At 34.8% G+C, this 20729-nt stretch overlaps 1 protein-coding gene across 1 annotated transcript in view; it reads left to right on the top strand.

Annotated features, from left to right (window-relative positions):
• Positions 1 to 7078: 7078 nt before the first annotated feature.
• Positions 7079 to 20729, top strand: part of SLIT2 (slit guidance ligand 2) — a 113532-nt gene continuing 99881 nt past the window's right edge. Inside the window, exons 1-2 of the mRNA XM_066317677.1 lie at positions 7079 to 7107; positions 11921 to 11992. Coding sequence (XP_066173774.1) covers positions 7079 to 7107; positions 11921 to 11992 — 101 coding nt within the window. The remainder of the gene's footprint in view (positions 7108 to 11920; positions 11993 to 20729) is intronic.

Raw genomic sequence — 20729 nt, 5'->3', positions numbered from 1 at the left:
AGTGTAATTAAGAGCAGCTACTTTTTGATGCTGTCAGTGGAAAAGTGCAGTCCTGGAACAGAAAATCAGCTTTGTAGACTTCAAGCTTAAAAAAATGTCTGAATGGAAATTATTTCTAGTGAAAGCAGCTGAACCTTTTTGCAAGTTTGAGGAGGAAAAGGGGATAAATATGGCAGAAGTAGCAATAAAAATTAAGCTTTTCCATGAAAAATACTAAATTCAATTTTGCATGGTTTATTTTTTCCTAGAACATTTTAATGTCATTTACATACTGATATTGTGGCAACAACATACAGACAGGGCTAGTAAGAAAAAATGGGATTTTTCACATTCTTGAAATGTTGAATGGGAGCACTCTGCTTCAGTTTTTTTACTCATGGTTGTTCATTTTAAGATTAAGTAATCAGTTGCAATTAATTCCTTTTGGAATAGCTTTTTTTGTTGTTGTTGTTGTTGCTTAAATACATACATTTTTGCCATTTTTACAAGGGTTTTAAATTCGAAAGAGCCCCTGAATCCAGCTAGGATGCACTCTTCTTGTTTTACAGACCAGTTGTACTGCCTTTGCTGTATTCTCAGCTCCTTCTATTAGAGGAAAATACCTCTTGAAATTCTGATATGGCACTGAAATGGAAAAAACTGTGGTGACAGAAGTTTGGGGGAAGAGGCTGGAGCAGTCACAGAAAGAGAAGGCAGGGTCAAGAAGAAAGAAAAACCTGGAGCCCTTGAACAGAAGAAACTTGAGACTTGACACTTCTGGATGCACAACTAGACTATTAGAGTAATTTAATCCTGGTCAATGGGAAGTTTTACTTCCAAAGTACCTGAATATATATATCAGTAATTGCCCTGAAGTTTCTCTACAATTTCTTTTTTCTCCTAAGGGCTTTAATTGACCAGCACATATATAGCACACAAGAAATGAAATAAACAAAAAATTCCAATCATTCTATTATTCAAATAATTGAGCTTTTTAATACTGTTTCATAGTTCATTGCCAGTCAAGTGGGGGATAATACAAATATGTGTTTCATGTCCTTTCCATTTATAGTTTTCATATAGAAAATCTTAAAACTTTAAAGCTATAGTTTTCTTATAAAAAAGCTTATTTTTTTGGTCCAGAAGCCCAGAGATGCTAGTCACATTGTTACACACAATAAGAAAAATAGCAACAAACTAGCAACCACTAAAACAAAAAAGTTTCTGTGAAGGATGTTACAGTCTATGAGACATGGGTGTAAGCACGTGGGTATAACCTGAAAACCGGTGATATAAAATTGGTCATCTTGATAAGTAGCAATGATTGTAGCTTAGCAGTTGTCAGGTTTTTAAATCATCCATGGTAATCTTTTTGATAATTTGCTTTGGTGTCTTTCACTATTTTAGCATGGTTTTTGGCACTAACAGGCAACAGCCTTAAAGCTTGAGGCATCAGCAGTTCATACATATTATGCATCTACAGATACCATACAAAGCTAAGACTGTTCAATAAATCTGTCTTATCAAACAATCAGCCCATGTGAAGGGAAAATCCTCAAATTACATCATTCAACCCAAATGAAGGAAGTGAGCACAGTGCTATTCAACATTAATGGTCTGCAAGATCTTTTCTAGTTTACTCTCCAAATGTTTCCCTGTCCCTTGACAAATTGTTCAAGATTAGTTTTACTGTTAGGAAACACTTGAACTACTCAGGCTATTATCAGAGTAAAAATTTGGAGCTATACTTCATGAAAAATGTCTGTGTCCAGGGATGTAATTATTATTTGTCTGTATTGGAATTGCAGCTCTGCATAATGGGGTTGGATCAGGAGACTGCTCTGCTCTGTTTTGAAGAAACAGAAATTGCCACAGCTTGCTGAGTGATATTTCAGAAGAGAATATACAGGATTGTAGGCTGTGTAGTTAAACTAGACAATGTACCAGACAACCTTTCAATCAGATCCTGAAAGTGCTTACAGTTTCAATTCCAAAGCAGGTGAAACAATATTAAATATTAAAGACATGTTGACAGCTGCAAACTTATTCTTAAAAAGAAGTTTTGTTACAGGGAAAAGTAGCGATAGGTTTTTCAGATACTGTTGAAGAGGTCTTTTGGAAAATTAAATATGCCATCTCATCTATTCTTAATGTGAGCAGATCCCCAGTCAAGCCAAATGGATGTTTCAGCCATGCATATGCTGAGTGTTTAACATACCAGAAGAAGTGAAAGTTACCTGGCAGAATCTTGTTTTATTCTTTAAAAGTTCTTAACTTACAGTGCATGTCAAGTGTGATAGTTGATTAAAAATTAACCACCAAGTCACCTATCAGAGACTAGTAAAATGAAAATAGCAGAATCTTGGCGCTTTCCCTACATAGAAAGACTCTTTTGTGGCCTTGTATGAAAAAACGACAGAAAAAGGAGAGGAAAATCCATGAACAAAAACCATATCTAACCTAAACCTCCCCTGGCACAATTGGAGACCATTTCCTCTTGTCCTGTCACTTGCAGAAGAGACTAATCCCCACCTGTCCACAACCTCCTTTGAGACAATTGTAGAGAGCAATAAGGTTTTCCCTGGGTCTCTTTTTTCACATGCTAAACACCCCCAGCTCCCTCAGCTGCTGCTCATGAGACTTGTGCTCCAGACCCTTCAGCACCTCCACTGCCCTTTGGACATGCTCCAGCCCCTCAGTGTCTTGCTTGTGGTGCACAGCGCAGAACTGGACTCGGCACCTGAAGTGCAGCCTCACCATATGGAAATGCATCCATATGGGTAAAAGTCATTTTCCACTCTGCAAACTCTGAGTAGGGCTGTAGGTCAAGGATACGCTCACACATCACAGCTGTGCTGCTGTCTTGGGCCCTATTAGGGAATGATAGTGCTATTAGGGATGCATGATAAGCAGCAGTCAGTAAAATGTCACTCAGTGCCTTCCTTCAGCTTCACCAATTTGAGACTGTAGGGAGGATAAAGATTTGTCATGTTTTTTCTCTGGGAGGTGAGGGGTGTTCTTAAGAGCTTCAAGTTTTTTCTGTGGTAAGGATTAAGCCAAAGCCAAATTTGAAGTAGTGTTGCAATTCTCTCTGAAACTGTGGGTGGTCCTTTCCTCTTTAGGAGCTACAACATGTAATTTCCTTTGCTGTTTTGTTTTGGGGTTTTTGTAGTCTAAACAAAAGAGAATTATATATTAATTTAGTGGAACAGACTATTAAAGAATACTTTCCTTTTCAAAAGTAATTTCTAAGACTCCAATAAAATACATGTGTGGTCCTAATACTCCTATTTTATTGCACAATTAGCATTTTCCCTGCTAGGCCACTCTAGAACAATAGAGAATAAATGGTGATCTCCTTAAGTATTTATTTTCAGTAGTATCAGAGCATACAAATTGATTTAAGTACACTTTTGGAGATACTGTAGAGTGGAATTGATTTTGCAGCCCATGGGTTAACTTTTCTGCCAAGTCTGAGATTGGAGGTTTTGGCTAAGTTCAAATCCAAAATGTATTCTTATTAAAAAGTAAAAGGCCTAGTAATTGTACTCTGTGCTATTTAGAGTCTGCAGAGATCATCAATTACTTATACTAAAAATTATAAATAAATTGTGTATTATGTTGCATGGGTATGAAGAGTCAGGCTGGTTCTCAAACAAAAGAAAAAAAGATTGGCACTAGTTAACAGAATTTGAATTTTGGATGACTTATAGTTAATGTTAAGGTGGAAGGTACTGATAAACTCTGGAGATTACCAGGCTACCAGTACTACTGTTGTGTAGTGCATTACTTTTTCTCTTTTGATCTATATGTTCTATACTTAAACATAAATGATCACTCTTCTTTAAAAAATACATAAAATGGATTAAAAGATTTGCTGCTTAAATAATACAGATAATAATATGCCAAAAGCATATAATAAGAAGTACATTTTGATTCCATAACAGATTTATAAATGGATGACATTTAAGAAACCTCAAGCATTGAGAATGAAAGGAGCATGAATGATATAATCAAAAGTGCTATCATTAAAAAATGAGAGATGAAAGTGGGCAGGGAAATTCAGTCTTAATATTCTTAGGAAAAAACCCGCATTTCTTCCCATGAGAATTGCCGTGACTCTAATCATTCAGTCTACGTTGCAATGATGATTGCCCTGTGTTGTGAGATGTGAAATATTCACTTGGGCAATGTAGCTGTCCATGGCCCAGGGAGTGATCCCGCTTTAGCGTGAGAATAGGTTATGCGCCTACTACGTGCAGCATCTGAATCTCTAGGGAGTCAACAGAGCAAATGGAAATCAGTGATGCAGAGAGAACCTGAAATTCTGTCGTCTAAATCTTTCTCATCAGTTTTGTGCTCCTCAGCATGGTACTGATCCATGGTACTGCTGACACGTACTGCCTTGGTTTCCCCATCTGTAAAAGGAGGTTAATAGTAGCTTTCTCATACATGAAATTTTAATCCTCCTATGGGAAGCAGCAGCAATAATGATTTACAGAACTAATGTTTGAAATTATAATTTATAGGTTTTATCTTCATAAGGGGATATATATGTGCCTTAGAGACCTATTAGCTACTGCTGGTATTATTGGACATCTTTTGTATTTTCAATATGAAGAGAAATAGCTGCAGTGATTGTTTTACTAGAGAACAAAAGAAAAAAAAAACCACATTGAAATTAATAGGAAGCTAACTAGTTTATTTCACAGTGAAAAAATAATGGTACATCAGAGTTGTTGGTTGTTTGGTATTGTTTCTTTGTTTTACTTTCTCCGAATAAGAGTTTAGACTGAATTTTTAAGTATATATTTTTAAACATTTCCTTGTTCCATAGTAATTGATCTTGAGACCTGCCAGAAAGCTATGCTTACTAAAAGCACATGACGAGCCATTTGGGTATAAGATTATCTTTATGAATAAATGATGCCAACTTTTTATACAGTAACTGTATAAAGTTAAAGCAAGCACATGTCAGTATTCTAAAAATTACCTGGCTAAGCCTCACTTAATCAAGTGAGGAAAGGTACTTAGCTGTTTGCATATATTATTGTATTTGCTGAACATGGGATAAAAAACGTTGTGTTATAATTAAAACATTTGTGTTTGTTTAGTAAGCTCATGTTACAATATGATATATTGCTGTCTTGATGGAATTTCTAATAGGCTTCAGTAGCTCCAGTTCACCTGAGCTACTAATTTAAAGGAACTGTCTCTCCAGGATGCTCCTCCTGCATTAATACCACAGTGTCCAGTAACATCTGTATTCTTGATGACTTTGTATTTTGTTTTGATTTTCATTACATAGTTTTGAAAATAAGTTTTTTTACTTACATACTTTATCCTAATGCAGTAAAAATTTTGGTTGTCAAAGCATGCCTCTTTGACATCCAGGAAAGTTCTTAGATCAAATTTGTAGTCAACATGGAAGTTTACAGTTTAGGAGTACAGTTGTAGAGTGATAAATGAAGTTTCACAAGCAGCAAAAAACCCATTGGATCAGAACTTTTCCATGTTAAGCCAAGACACCTAATACAGAGTAGAAAAATATATTTATTCAAATTTTGAAAGTAGAAAACGGGTGTTTTATGAGTGAAATCCAAGTCAGGTATTCATTAAAACATGAAAAATCTACTTTGGCATTTCATTCTCACCTCTTTGCATTGGAAAGCCCATGGCTATGGCAGCTTTTGCAAACAGAGGCGCTGCCAGTGTTCATGATAACATGAAATAACCTTTTGCCATACTTCTCTGGGGACATTTCAAGACACACTTGAAACTTGGGGCTGTGGCTCTCTTGCTGTCATGTTGCAGCGTGTTCCACACTTCCATATCTCAGATTTTACTATTGGTGTTTTCAGTGCCTCCCAGTGAGGTAGAGTACTTTTTTTTTTTCCCCTCCGATCAAAGCCAGGTGAATAAATAATAGCTCTTGGTTCTTGCTCTGGAATAGCTTTGAGGTTTTAGATGATGTCCCTCATTAATGTAGAGAAATATCTCAGGCCACGCGAGACCTCACAGATACCTTAATGATGTCCAGGATCCAGCAAGCAGCCTATGCCAGAGCATGCTTCACAGGCTCTTCCTGCAAGGAGCTTTTTAGTGAATGGGTAGTACATGTCTTCTCCCTGCCACCTGTGTTTTTTAAGGTGTACTCAAATGCAGAAATATCGTAGGAATTCTGAACAGTACTGAAGAAAACACCAATCATAATAAAAACAGCTAAAATGGACATGACCATTTGATATTCCTAAATTAATTGTTTGCTTAGTTTTACTATTTTAGGATAAATGTCTAATTGATATTTAATGTTCCCAAAAAGAAGTCGTTACTTGTCCATTAAAATAATATGATTGACCTAGGTGATAATTGTAGGTCCCTTTCAACTGAACTATCCTATTCTAAAATATGTTGTTTGTTTTTTTCACCATCTTCCAAGTGAAATCTCCCATGTTCAATTTCATATAGTTGATTTTCAGTAAAATAATTTAAATAATTCTCATTCTTTTTATTTCTTTGATTACCCAGTAGTCTCATTATGTATGAGACTTTGCCACTTTATACAGGCATGGAGGATTTCATGAAAAATATAGCTACCTAATGTTAAAACTGTTGTTTTCCAGTAAGGGAGAAGTACTTAGCAAGGCTTACTTCATTCACATCTCTAATATGTAAATAATTATCAGGATGCCAGTCATGAAATAGCCATTTTCTGAGATGTTTTTATAAACTGGTATAAATAAACTGGTAAGCATTCAGTACTTAGTTGGGCTGAGTATTTCTGCCTTTTCCTTTAAAAATCAGAACACATTACTCATTCCCAGTACTCAGTATTTTGTGAAGTACGGAATGGCAGTATAGATTTATGATATCACTGGTCAGACACAGAGGGAGGTTAAACCATAGAGGAAAATAAAATTACAAGTAATTAAATTTACAAGCAGGTTTGCCATCTTCAAAAGATTTAGTGTTTCAGAATGAACAATGATTTAGCCACACAACAAAACTGTGATACAGCCTTAGCAGTTTATGATATAGATATTTCATGTGATGTTTCAATTTATATAATTAAAAATTGAGCACTCCTTTTAAAGGGTATATGGGATATTCAGCTGAGAACCATACATGGTAAGTGATAAAATAACTGCAATGCAGTACTTGTTTGCATTTTTTAAGAGCTGAAACATTCCATCAGGATCATTAATTTCAGGTTATCTCAGTGCTTTATCTTCAGATAAGAGCAATACTCTATATAAGTCTTCAATTTTTTTTTCCTGAGGACAGGTTAATATCTTCTATTGGTGTCAATTTCAAATGTTCACAGGACTCTTTAAGTTGTGAGGGTTTTTTTTTTTCCTGATCCAAATTAAATCCCTGATCCAATTAAATCTTTAGTCTTTAGAAATCAGTTTAAAAGCTGGTGTGTATGCGCTTATCAGAATCCATAGTATGTAAATTGCCTTTATCCAGTTTGTTTAAAAATAAATTATATTTTACTTAAGCACAGTAACTGCAGAACTTACTGCATCAAGGATCTTAGATAATCTATAGTTGTTCTTCTGTTTTTATTGATGAGTTTGACTACTTGGATAGACTGTGTTAATTATAAAAAAGTAATTATTTAGATGCAGCATATTTAGTCCTCTAGAAGCACACACCTGGCCTTCAAGGAGAGAAAAAAATAATATACAAGCTTTTCAAAACATTGCTGTAGTTGGGCAAAAATTCAGAAATCATTGTGCATTCTCCACTGTGTATCTTCACTTATAGTGGGATTCAGCTCTGTTTGTGTAAGGATTTGGTTTTCTGTTTTTACATTCGAGAGAATGGGGTTGCGGCCAGAATATTAAAACTCAGAAGAATGCTTGACATATACACACATATGCATCTTAAAATTATCTGAAACATTCTGCTGTACCCAGGTAGGTTTGTGCATCTAGAGCAGCAGTGGTGCTCATTTGTGCCTCCTCTAAAAAGTCTCTGTCATCTGCTGCCAGTCTAACTCACCCTGGTGGCTTTTGGTGCCAATGTGCTATTTAACCCCTGCATACCTTTTAACTTGAGGAAACAAACGTGTGAGTTGTCCTTGAGAACACCTCACATTCAGAGACTGAAGTTACACCTGGCCCTGAGCACAGGTTTGGTGATGCTGGAGCAAGGAGGAGCAGTGGAGGACAAGGAGTGAAGGTGCTCTGCCCACCACTGAATGGCAGAAATGAAGTCCACAAAGTTGCACTAAGGAATTTTCTTTAAAGGTCAATGTCTAAGGTACTCCCCTTCATACTCAATAATTTTGAGTATATCTCTCTAGGATTATATAATAGAGTCAAGAACAATTGAGTTGAATGAGGCCTCTATGGCAGCTAGAATCTGCATAAAGATGAATTTGTCGAAACTTCTCGCTAGATGGTTGTGCTCTATTTAAAGAAGTAAATTCTCAGGTAGCCTTGGCTTTTTCACTCTAGCTGCATTTTTTAATTAATTCTGCTGTTCCAGAGGTCTTCTGGATTTTAATTTTTTTAACCTTACATTAAAATCCAGAATACCTCTGGATATCTGGGCTGTAATAATAATGGAGAATAAGTTGTTCCAATGAAAATGTCTTGGTCAGATTGACACTTTCTAATGGGAACCAGTTTCATGCTTTTTTAGAAGAATACAGATGTCTTCTTATAAAAGTAGGATGTTTTGTTGCATCTTGGCTTAAATATTATCGAAATGCTTAGATATTCTTTCATCTTAGAGGTATCAATTGCCATCACAGAGCCTCTATTCAAGATTGACTATTTTTGAAATGGAAGATGACGCCGACATACTTACACGTGCAGCAATACAATGACCATCAGGCAGAAAAGGAGTGTTGCACTTTTCTTCACTATAGAATATAAGTTGAAAAGTCAAATCAATGTAATGGCATGCAAAATTGGTGGCTTTTATCTATAAAATAGATTTTTTCCCCATCTCCCTTGAGAGTCACAATGCACCTTGTGTTGCTTGTGGCCCTTTTTTTTAAGCAGTCTGAGAATTGAGGAAAAAATGGGTTCAAAGATCAATAAAAAGGACCACACACGGCCTCTGAGTTGTGAAATGTACGTGTAATTTATGCAAGAAGAAAAAGTTGAATGTTTGTTTAAGCCCCTGAAGGTCTTTATAAAGAAACCTTTTTACATGGAGCAGATGAAAACTTAAAGCAATCAATAAATAATTACTAAAATTTTTCCTGCTGCAGAGGAAAATCATATTTTGTATGAGAAGTAGAATTTAGCGGTGTAGAAATGAACTTACTCTTTAGTGTACAGAAACAGGTCTAATTTTCCCAAACCAGCTGATGCATTGCAAAAAAATTACTTTTGGAAAACAACATTTGCCAACCTTAGCTCTCCATGTTTAAATGTATGCTCTAAACAATGCCTTGTTCAGCAAGGTTGGGAACCCTTTGCAGTCAAGTAGTTTACATTTGAAATAAGCTAAAATTACCAGTGAACACTATACTTCAGTCTACTAGAGCTTGTGCTACACAGAAATGGTGTTGACTGTGCCGACCCAGCAGTAAATCTAGCATGCAATTAGTTAGTCTGCTGTCTTCTGCATTTGCATACACACAGACATACCTGTGCACACATCCAGCCTCAGTGCATTGTCTATTGAGGAACCTGCAGTAGCTGAACAGTACCTGTCACTTGTTCAGTCCTTGCATTTGTGCCAAAAATTTCCCATGGAAACAAACATTTTGACCGTTGAAATGTTCTGTTACATTTTTTAAAAAAATAATTTGCATTTGGCCTCAATATTGCTCGTCTTTCACTTTTTTTTTAATTATATAGAATGTTGAATGATGATACTCTGTCAAATGCCATGAAAAGCTTAATGCACCGTTACCCATTATCTCCTGTAGTATAGATTTATGAGCACGGCAGTGGCTTACATAGATATATACATATATCTGTGTTATAAACTAATCATTGATCATGATACAAATCACTACTGTGAGCTTAGCCACTTCACACACAATTTTTATATAGGTAAAATGTATTAGGCAATTAAACAGAAGTGTAAATATAGATATTTGCGTTTATGCTTATAAGGGAATATTTTTTCCAAGGAAGTAGGCTGTTAAATCATGTTACCGTAACAAATGCTGAAGGCTCCTTTTTCATTCATTGCCACTGAATTTATTGTCAGAGCAGTGGAGTCATATCCCATTTCCAGATTACTTTGGTGGCTTGAAAATTAAATCACAGCTCACAAATTCTCTTTTTTCACACACGATTAATAATACTAAAATTGGATCTAGTTTTAAGTATACTTTGCAAGAGATTGCAGTGCAATTAGGTGCATCAACTATGAAAGATTTAGTAAATAGGAAGTGATTTTCCATAAATTAACAATGAATTGGATAAAACAAAATTGCTGTCAATGTATGTGGAATTATTTTAAAAATAATTACATTGATGTAAATTTTGTTAAAGTTGGGCAGCATGGGGTTTTAAAACGTCCTAAAATTATTTTTTGCAAGTTCATAAATCTTAAAGGGATCTTCAGGAGTGATTGCTCAGAACTGGAAATATGAGCTCATGCTAGATTATGTTTTAGAGAAAGAATACATCGAAAGCATGACTTTTTATGTCTAATCAAGTAAATGATTCTTGCTTGTTACTTACTCTGAGCTGGATCTCTTATTTCTGTGCACAGTTTTGCAATGTTTCTCTAAAAATTCTCTCTGATAAAGATCCTCTAAAGATGCTTCTAAATGTGAGGATAGAGAAACTTCTGTTAGGAGCTGGCTTGCATTTGGTGTGCTTTTAGAGTGCAGATCCTGGATTGGTTTTAACAAAATGAAATCTAGATAACCACAAGAAAACTGCTCTGCAAATGGACTTAAAATCCCTCTGTAGAGATACCTGTATGCATCTGATTTGTTTGTACATTTTTATTCAGATGCTCAAGAAAGCTTCTTCATGTTCCCCATATTGTGTATAGAGAGGTGCCTCTTGGAAGGCTTCCAAATAAAGATCTGATTTGATAATTTTAATGCAGCAAGGTACATAGGCCCCCTTGCAAGACTTCAAACATTGATGTACCATGTTTGATAGGTGTATTTGGTCCAGGGTAGTGAACTATTGTCTGAGGTGAAACTTCCAGACTACATATGGTATAGCTACAGCAATAAAGACTTTAATGTATTGGTTATCAATTGCACTGCAATCATTGCTAATAGTGCATAGCATAAATGGAAGGTTCTGGATCCTTGTCTGCTTTTGGTTTTTTATTTTTTATTTTTTCTGTCTCATCTGCTATTGTCTTCAGTTCTCTAGATTTTATTTCCAATATTGACCTGTGAAGGACAAAAAGTGTTTCTGGGTTTCAGAAAAAATAAAGGGCTGTTTATTCATACTGATAGCAAAAAACCACTACTGGACAATAATTTTAAAAGCATTTTAATATTAATTCTCTTTCATAAAAGATAATAATTTCAGATAGTGTGGTATGGCTCATCATACAGGGATTTGGGGGAGGAATATTAGATATCTGCTGTAGAATGTATTTTAATTCCTTTTTTTAAAATATATGGTGCTTGATACTGAAACAAAAATCAGAAATATATTGATCTCAGATATTACTCAGCTTCATCATTGTTTCTCCATAGCTCACTATTTGTTCTTTTTGCTGGATTTCAGTCTTCCTTACATAAAACTGAACATGCTATCAAAAATGGATTTGGAAGTGTTGAAAAGTGAAAAAAGTTCTGGGGTTTTTTTTTTTTTTATTTTTTGCCATATGTTGCTATTTTCTAAAGGAACTATTTAGTGTGACACAGATAAATTTTTCAATATTATTGCTACAAAAAATTGGAAATATTGACTGAACCTGAAATTTTTTTGTTACACACAAAACTAAATTAATATATACATATAATTTTTTACATTTTTTTTTATCTTAGTGATCTTAGTGAAAATCAGATTCAAGCAATACCAAGGAAGGCATTCCGAGGAGCAGTAGACATAAAAAATCTGTAAGTATTTTCTTCCTTCCATATATTCTGATGATAATGCTTTGTTGATACAGTGCTTTTTTTTTGGATCAGATATCTTTTTTCTAAGAACTGTTATAGCTGCTTAAGGAATATCTGCATAAAATTGATATTTATCATTTGCTTTAGCAAAATACTTTAACATATCTTAAACATCCTCAAATAACCTTATGGAAATGTCAAACATTGAAATACAGTTGAAGACAACATGGCATTATAACTATTAGTTTATGAAACTGGAGTTTAATATTTAAATGTCAGGCAATTTGAAACTTTTTATGGTTTCATGTGGAAAAAATCATTTTGCCTTGGTTTTAAAAGTTTGCCTTTTGTTTGCTTGCATAAAAGAAAGAAAAGTCGTGCTATTATCTAGTTTTTATAGCATGTTTTTTATACTTTGCCTGATTTCCTTGCTCAGTTTTCTTCTGTTGTCTTTTCTGAAAGAAAGGTAGATAGTGACTTTGAAGTTCATGGGCGGGTTTTGAATTCTTGTGGTTTCTAAATGTGAAATATGTGAGTTTCAAGACACAGCAAAGCAGTGACTTTTCGACTTTCTGTTCAGAGCGGTAAGTCAGTTAAGTGGATTGAACAAAGCCAAACAATCTGAAGACTGTGATGAACTTCTGTAGTAGGAAACAATAGGTCATGCTCTCAAAAGCTATAACCCCTGCTGTAAGCTAAGGACTCATTACTCATAAGCAATCAGCAAAGACAGAGGACATACAGTAGTGGATTTCAGAAAGACTGTGGAGCTTCCAGCATGATGCAACTGTGAAAAAATATGATTACTATCTTATGTGGATCAATAAACATAGGGAAATATTAGGTTATAGGAGATTTTCATGTAATTCCTGCTGAAATAATTTTTATTAATTGAAGTTGCCAGTGCTACAATAGAAAGACAAACTTTCTAGTTGTACTGCTTTGAAAACAGGAGGTGCTCTGTGGTTGTGAAGGGAGGGTTGTGATGTATCCTCAGTAATAGAGGATGGGACAGGAAGCCCTTTGCTTTTCTGTCTGCCTGTGATGGAATCCACTTCATTCTGCTGCACACAAATTGGTGAGGAAAATGTCTTTTTGAAGATTTAGCAGAATGCCCAAGAATTTAGCCTACTTCAGTTCTTCCCTGCAGTGAAATTCTATCATATCTCAGTGGAAAAAATCATTATGTTCAACTCTATTGTGTTCAAAAACACACAAATGCTTGTGATTCTCAAAGTAGCTTTGTTACTTTGTTTAATTGACAGTTTATGAGGTTTTATACAGAGCTATTCTCATCACTATACATGGTCCAAAAGTGGTTTGGCTACGAGAAGCCTCAGTTTTTCTCCATGATCTTTTGTATTTGAAAATTTATACAGCCACAGAAAGGAACTTTGGTAGTAAAATAGCAGCATCATTGAAAATATTCTAGTGGCAAAGCAGTAGTTTAGAATAAAGGTTTAGAATATATTGTAATAAAATTCCAGTTGAAAACTGCATTGGGATGCTAATCTTTATCTGAGATAATTTTTTTATGTTAGTGTGCATTTTTAAGCCAGGGATATCCTGAATTATGTCTGAAACTTGTATAAAACAGCAGATCTGCCATTTAAAGCACTTCTCTTTTTAGGGGATAATTAAAAAAAAAAACAAAAACAAAAACAAAACAAACAAACAAAAACAAAAAACCCAAACAAACAAACAAACGAAAAAAAAAAAAAAAAAAAAAAAAACACGTAAACACCATAGCATTGCCACAAGTTCCAAATCATGTCTGTGGCATATTTTTTATTGTGATAGGATAAATACTACAGTTATCTCCTCATTACTTGTCCCAGAAAAAAGAAAAAAAAAAGCAAAAGAAAAAAACAAAGCCTTCAAACCCCTAATCTGAAAACTTCATAATCCATCTAAAATTGTTTGCAGAATGACCAATGAGTTCATGGGGTGAGTGGGTGAGTTGGGTGGATTCTAGCACAGCACTTACGTAACTGGATCAGGATGTTGTGTCTTTCCAGAATCTTTGGTGTGGAGAGACAAACCCCAGCCTTCCATCTAGCTTTGGTCATTACTTAAAAAAGAAATGTATAGCAAGAATTTTACAAGTTGTATTTCATTGTTCAAGGAAATTAAGGAGACAAATGATAAGTGATAGGCATAGGAGGCATCACTATTCAAACAGGAATTGAACTATCTGTCAAGAGGTTGTAGCCAGGTGTGTGTCAGTCTCTTTGCCAAGTAACAAGTGAGAGGATAAGAGGAGATTCCCTGGAGTGGCAGCAGGGGAAGTTTAGATTGGATATGAGGAAAAATTTCTTCACCAAAAAAATTTTTAAGCTTTGGAACAGCTGGCTGAGGGAAGAGATTGAGTCACCATAAGCAGTGGACTTGGCAGTATTTGGTTTACAGCTGAACTCCATGATCTTAGAGGTCTTTTCCAACCTAAATGATCCTATGAGTCTATGAAGGTGATCAACCTAAGGTCCAGGAAACAAATACTTACATATCCTTACTAAGAATTGTCATAAACAGAATTCCACATTTGTTCTAGTTTTGGACATTTATTCTAGAAATAGCCTAGTAGGTGAGCATAATGTTAAAGATGTACATCTTCCAAACTTATCTATGAGATAGGTGAAGGTACAAAGAGAAAAGAACCCTAAGATCATATTGTAATATATATATATTAAAAAAAATGTGTAACAACAGTAATTACATCAGTTTAAGTGTAAATTACTGAGCCTTTTTTTAAAACATGGAGTGATTTGTGGCCATCAACAGTAGCTCTATAAAGCTCTTTTAAAAGCAGTTAACAAACTGCACTGAATTTGATCTGATAAAGTGTTTTATATTCCTGAATGGAGACTCACCATTCTCTCATTCCCACCAAATACCTTCCTTCTGAATCAGGAGTTGGAATATTTTGGAAAACTCCTATTATATACTTCTTAGCCTTTGCAGAGCAAAGGGAATGAGGTGTTAACTCAGATAATCTGAAGGAAACTGCTTCATTTAAGGTTGATAATAGCAGTATAAGCTCCTTCAGTATGTTAGCTCTAGAGTCTTCTTGATGTTTTGCCTAAGAAGCTGTCTAATTTCCATAAAATGCATCCATGTTTTTTTCTTCCTGGACATCCTAGTAACGCTCACCGTATGGATTCTGTAGAAGATAAAAGCAAAATGGGCAAGACATTATGAGAATTGACAACACAGGCAACCTGCCACACCCTTCTTGTAAAAACAATAACAAACCCTGAGAAACATTTAGGCCTCATAAATGTAATTTACATCTAATTGGAATTACCCAGTTTCCCATTTGTTATACCGTTTCTCTTATAACGGAGAAGAGTTTGGCTCTGTACTCTCACCTGAAGCAGCTGTAGGCAGCAATAACGTCCTTCCTTTCCCCTCTCTCAAAGCCAAACAAATGCAGTTCTTGCAGACCATCCCCAAATGTCACCTGCTTCAACTCTCTCATCTTGGTGGCCCTGTTTGGACTCTTGTCTTCTACTGGGGAGGCCAACACCAGGCACCATCTCACAATTTCACAAGTCATTTCAAAAATGCCAGAGTGTCCCTGGCTTCACTCTCACCAATGCAGCCTGGTTGTTTGAAAAGTATTAAGTTCTTCAGTAAAAGTGACAAAAAATAAAGGAAGCTTATGTTGTAGTAGTTCTCCAGACTAGGAACCCAGTATACATTATTTTGGCAGTTCAAATGTAGAAAAACAAAATAGCTGCAGTGTGTCAAAGTCTCATTTTTTTCTATTCAAAGGAGTATTCTTGAATGACTTAAAGAGTCATAATACTCTGTATACACTACAGCTATTGATTTGGGACTTGAGAGAAATTAGGGTGAAATTCTGGAAATATAGTTCTGAAAGTTACCCTTAACTTGCTGATTTTTCAGGGAGAAAAATATTGACCAAGACATTAGATTCTTCAGAGAACACAGTGGCACTCACTTTTTAAAAAAATAAACAGACATTATCATATAAATGAGAAAATAAACACAGATTTTTTAATATACATGTTAATGAATGTTTCATAACCCCTCCCCCCCCCGCCTTCCCCCCGGTGATACAGTGCTTACACTGCATGTGAAAGATTCTTTAAATTTTCCCAAACTCAGGGATTTTGTTTGTATTAAGATGGTAAGAAAATGCTTTGGGTGCCCACATTATAAGCTTGAATGGGGTAGATTTTGAAGCTGGTTGAATTAGGAAGATAAATAACGAAGTTACTAACAAACGTAAGGCACCACTGAAAGAGCAATATTGCTATGCTCTCCTTTTGAGTAGATTTTGGCCTTACGACTTTTCCATTTCAAGTGTGTAAAATTTTATAAGATTTCAATTTTATCTTTCTCTGTGTAATCAATTCTTGGCAAAGGATGGAAAGGAATATAACAATATCATGGTGGAATTAGGATGCAGTATGCAATCTCGAACATCACCAAAAATAGTAGGCCTCATTTTCATTGTATCTTGTGCAAGGATCCTGTGTCCTGTTTTTTCTTGTCATGCTCCTGGCCTTTTTTCAACTGCTCTCTTCTTTGTGTTCATTTGGTTCCATTTTTTTCTCAGCAAGGGGGGGAGACTGTGGCTGTCATGCCAGGGATAAAGGCTGCAGAGCAATGTAGTTGCTTCACACATGAAATTGCCTGGGAAAATGAGGAATAAGGGAAGAGGGAGGCGGTCACCAGCATCCAATCTAAGTCTTTCCCAGTACACTAAGCTTTGTCGAAAACTTTGATTGATATTACTTGTTGCCCTTACGCCTCTTCTATGCTGATTGTGAAATATTTAAAGCTGCCACTAAAGACATAAATGCATTTTGTATTAATCTTCTTTTGGGAATTATTGGACTTCTTAAAATTTCAATTATTAGCAGTTGAAGATGAGATTCCTGCTGAAGATGTTCTCATTACTTATTTCTTCTCAGATCATGCATAAAATTCCACTGCAGTTGGAATATATACTATATAATTGAAATGGTACAAATGCTGTTCCAAATGCATTGCTTGTCTAAGATATACTTAAATAATCTAGAATTCAATATTTCTCATGCTTGCTCTTACTGGGAATATCAATTGGACTGCTAGTCTATTCAACCACTTGTATTTCAATTTTACATAAAGAAAGATTTTCACAGGATGTAGTGAACTATATTCTGTATATGCTTAAGATTTTTATTACAATAAAAGATACCTCTGAAGCCATCCATGAAGGAAAGAATAAGTATACTTTTCTAGTGCCTCCTAAACCTCATGTTGCCTTTGGGGGGAAAAAACCCTTGTTCTTACTGATAGTTAAAATAAATAGTATTTTTAAAGTTTTATTTCTTTTAAAAAGTTATTTCTTATTAACGTGGTAATATCTTTGAATGACGTTACATATAGATTTTTCATTTTGTATACATCCTCCTTTTGATGTCATTCTTCTGTTTCATTTTTACTTTTTCTGTATATTATTTTCCTCCTGCAAGATAATTCTGGGATTAACCAAGTAAAGTTCTTAGACAATTTTTAGAGGATTGAGCAATTGAACTATAAATCTTTTAGTTTCTAAAACTTATAATTTGTTCAACAAGTGTGTGCTACTTGGATGCAAATTATAATAGTCATGGGAAACAAGCAGTTCTTTGAAGTTTGATACAAACAGAATAAATTTTTTCTTACATGGCGCTTTTTTCTTACATAATTTTTAACTAATTCCTCTGAAATTATTGATTTGTTTTGAAATTGAAATTGAGAAGTAAGAAATAAGAAACATAACTCAGTCCTGTTGAAAAAAGTAGCTCTTGCACAGGACCACAAATTGTCCTTAAACTGTGAAGAACAGGAGAGTAAAGCAGACAATTGTTTGAATTGTTCCAGCTTTCAGCTTTCTAGGAATGAGTAAACGAGGTTTTCTCTGTCAAGAGTCAGATGACAGATTTTTTCTGTATGAGGGTTGTAGTTTTTAAATGTATGCGACATCTTCTGTTAGTCATTAAGTGTTCTGTGGGATGGCAAAGTTTATTTTAAGATATTTATTTATCATTATCTGGTAGACAACATATGCCAGCAGGGAAGAAAATATAAGTTAGCAACAGGTTTCTGCAGCATAAGATGTATCCACAAGAGCAACAAATAAAAAACACTTTTAAAGTAGGTATATTATTAGTTGAATGCTTATTATTCTTACTAGTTCTTATTGCTAAACTCACATAAACATTGACATTTTAAGCAGTGGTAGGTTAATTCAGTAAGATTATTTAATATATAAAACACCCATGTAATGTTGCAGGCAGGGGTGCAAAATCCAGTGAATTCTCTGTGATAATGGAAGGATTTTGAATGTGACAGGTGTTGTTTAGTATTTTATGAGCTTCACAGGAATGGCACTGTTGAAGCTTAGTGAATGTTGGAGGCAGAAAGGAATAGCAACTTCACAAAAGCATGGAGAGATCTCACATAGAAAAGACTCAAAATGGAGATGGAGCAGGCAGAAAGATGATAAAGACAAACTGGGGAGAGGGGAAGGATGAGAGTGGGCCAGAGTTGCTGGTCCATGTTTGGTCAGCTTCAGTTCTCAGGGTATTCTAAAAATTTGAAGAAAAAAAAAAGCAGCTCTTGGGGGAAAAAAGAAAATCTTTTTAAGATGGAATTAGGGTTATTTGTATACTCAATAGCTTAGCAGTGAGAAAGATTTCATTATGGTATTGGAGATTTTCATGTGTGGTTTTTAAAATCGTATTTAAACAATAGAACATAACTTAAAATTAGATAAATATGTACTTCTTAAATTCTAGTATTCTTGCTTGTGCCTTAAGCCATAGCTTAATGCATAGTTGCTATTGAGAACCAGTTTTATCAAAAAAACACCATCACCTTGCTTCAGTATATCTGTTAGAAGGATAAGCTAATGTTACAGTGGTTGTGGAATATTGTCTAATGTTCTGTTCAGGTCATATATACGATGTAAGTATCCTTACCCTTAACCTTTACTTTCATCACAAATTGCAATTCCAGGCAGTCACACAGTCTTCAAAGTCATGTCCCTTTCATAGCTTAAAAAAATTAATACAAGTATATGTATCACACCAATTGTTCTTCATGGTGTGTTTCTAATAATTTTTATATCATGATTGTAAGTGATGGAAGATAATCTAACACATAAAGAGGGTAGCATCTTTCAATTTTTAAACAGTAATTTTTAAAACTAGGGAATATTTTTCCTCTCCCATCTGCGAACTTCCCTTCCTTAAACTGAAACCAATTTGTTAGTTCAGTGCAAACAGAGCACGTTCTGCTTTAGTCTTAATCTTTCTGGTAAGAAGTTTTAAATGGAAACAACTCACCCTTCACTAAGGTAGTGATCATGGTGACTCATTAAAGGAAGAAGTCCAAAAGTTTTCGGGATCACCACAACTGCTGCCAGTCTAGTGGAAGAAATCTGCCTTTCAGTTTGTGTAGGACAAGATTTGCTCAAGTGCTTTCTCCGCTTTAAAAGATTTTCCTTTGTGTATAATACGGATGATTTAGAAGAAGCTGTGTCAGCACTGATTTATACATTGACAGCTAAGGATAATAAGATATGGGCAAACATACAGCTCACCCTTTTACAGATTAACCTGCAGACTGCATTAGGCAAATTTGATGGCATTAAAAGATTTTTCCAATTTGTCTGGAAACAATTTCTCTTTTGTATTGTGTCAAGGGTAACATTTCATGCCATTGTAGTAATTTAAATAGCTTTGATAAATTGTTTTAAAGGTTAGAGAATTGTATTGTGTATATATTTTACCTCTTTAAAATAAAAAGGCTATTAGCTTAATTGTTAAATGAAATTCATTACTAAAAATTGAGGAAGCCTTAGAAAGTAGACCTAAATATTCCAACACTGCAGCACTAGTGTTGTAACATTGCACCAAAATGATTAAAGATCATATTCAGCAACTGATAGTTTGCATTTTGCTTTCAATACACAGAAACACAGGCACTATTACAATTATGATGATATTTTATTCCCTTGTAGTAGTAATTCAGATGAAGCTAGAAGAACTTTATAGAAGTTGGTACATTACATTCAGCAGTGGGTGTGATGATTTATTAATAAAGTAAAATGTTATCATAGATTCAGAAGAATCACAGAAAATGCTTTAGTCAAAGTATCATTAGCCCTGCTAGCTAATATATAATTGAAGATAGAAGGGCAGAGTTCATTTGTATTTTGGTCATTTTCTTAGAATTGTTCACGCACATTTACTCATATATTATTTGACACTGACAAGCTACCGGCTTAGAGAAGTTTCAAAAGTGAGGGGTTTTATCATCTTTGTTTTGCAAGTCATGCCCTGAAATGCTTAAGACAATTCAGTATTTATAGGGAAAGCTTTTATCAGTAGAGAAATTGTGATTCTATATTTGCATGATTGTTAATTTAAGCAGACATTTTTAATTGGGCTTTATGTGCTGTATCAATGTTTTGAATTGGAAAGGTAATAATAATCTTTAGAGAAACTAATCTAAATTTTTCATAACTTAATACTTTAGGATTAATAATGTATGGGATGGATTGCTGAGTTTCATGTCTAGAATTCAAGTGGTCCATTACAACATACTACCTGCATATAATTGCAGACAGCACAAAGTCTATAGAAAAGCATAAACTGAAGGTTACAGCAGAAACAGTACTTTCATTTGAAGCAGAACTAAAGGAGATAAGTAAACAGGTCTGTAAATGCCTCAGACA

The sequence above is a fragment of the Sylvia atricapilla genome, chromosome 4 (genome assembly GCF_009819655.1).
Source record: "Sylvia atricapilla isolate bSylAtr1 chromosome 4, bSylAtr1.pri, whole genome shotgun sequence".
NCBI classification, from domain to species: domain Eukaryota; kingdom Metazoa; phylum Chordata; class Aves; order Passeriformes; family Sylviidae; genus Sylvia; species Sylvia atricapilla.
This window is presented reverse-complemented; position numbering and strand designations above follow the sequence as displayed.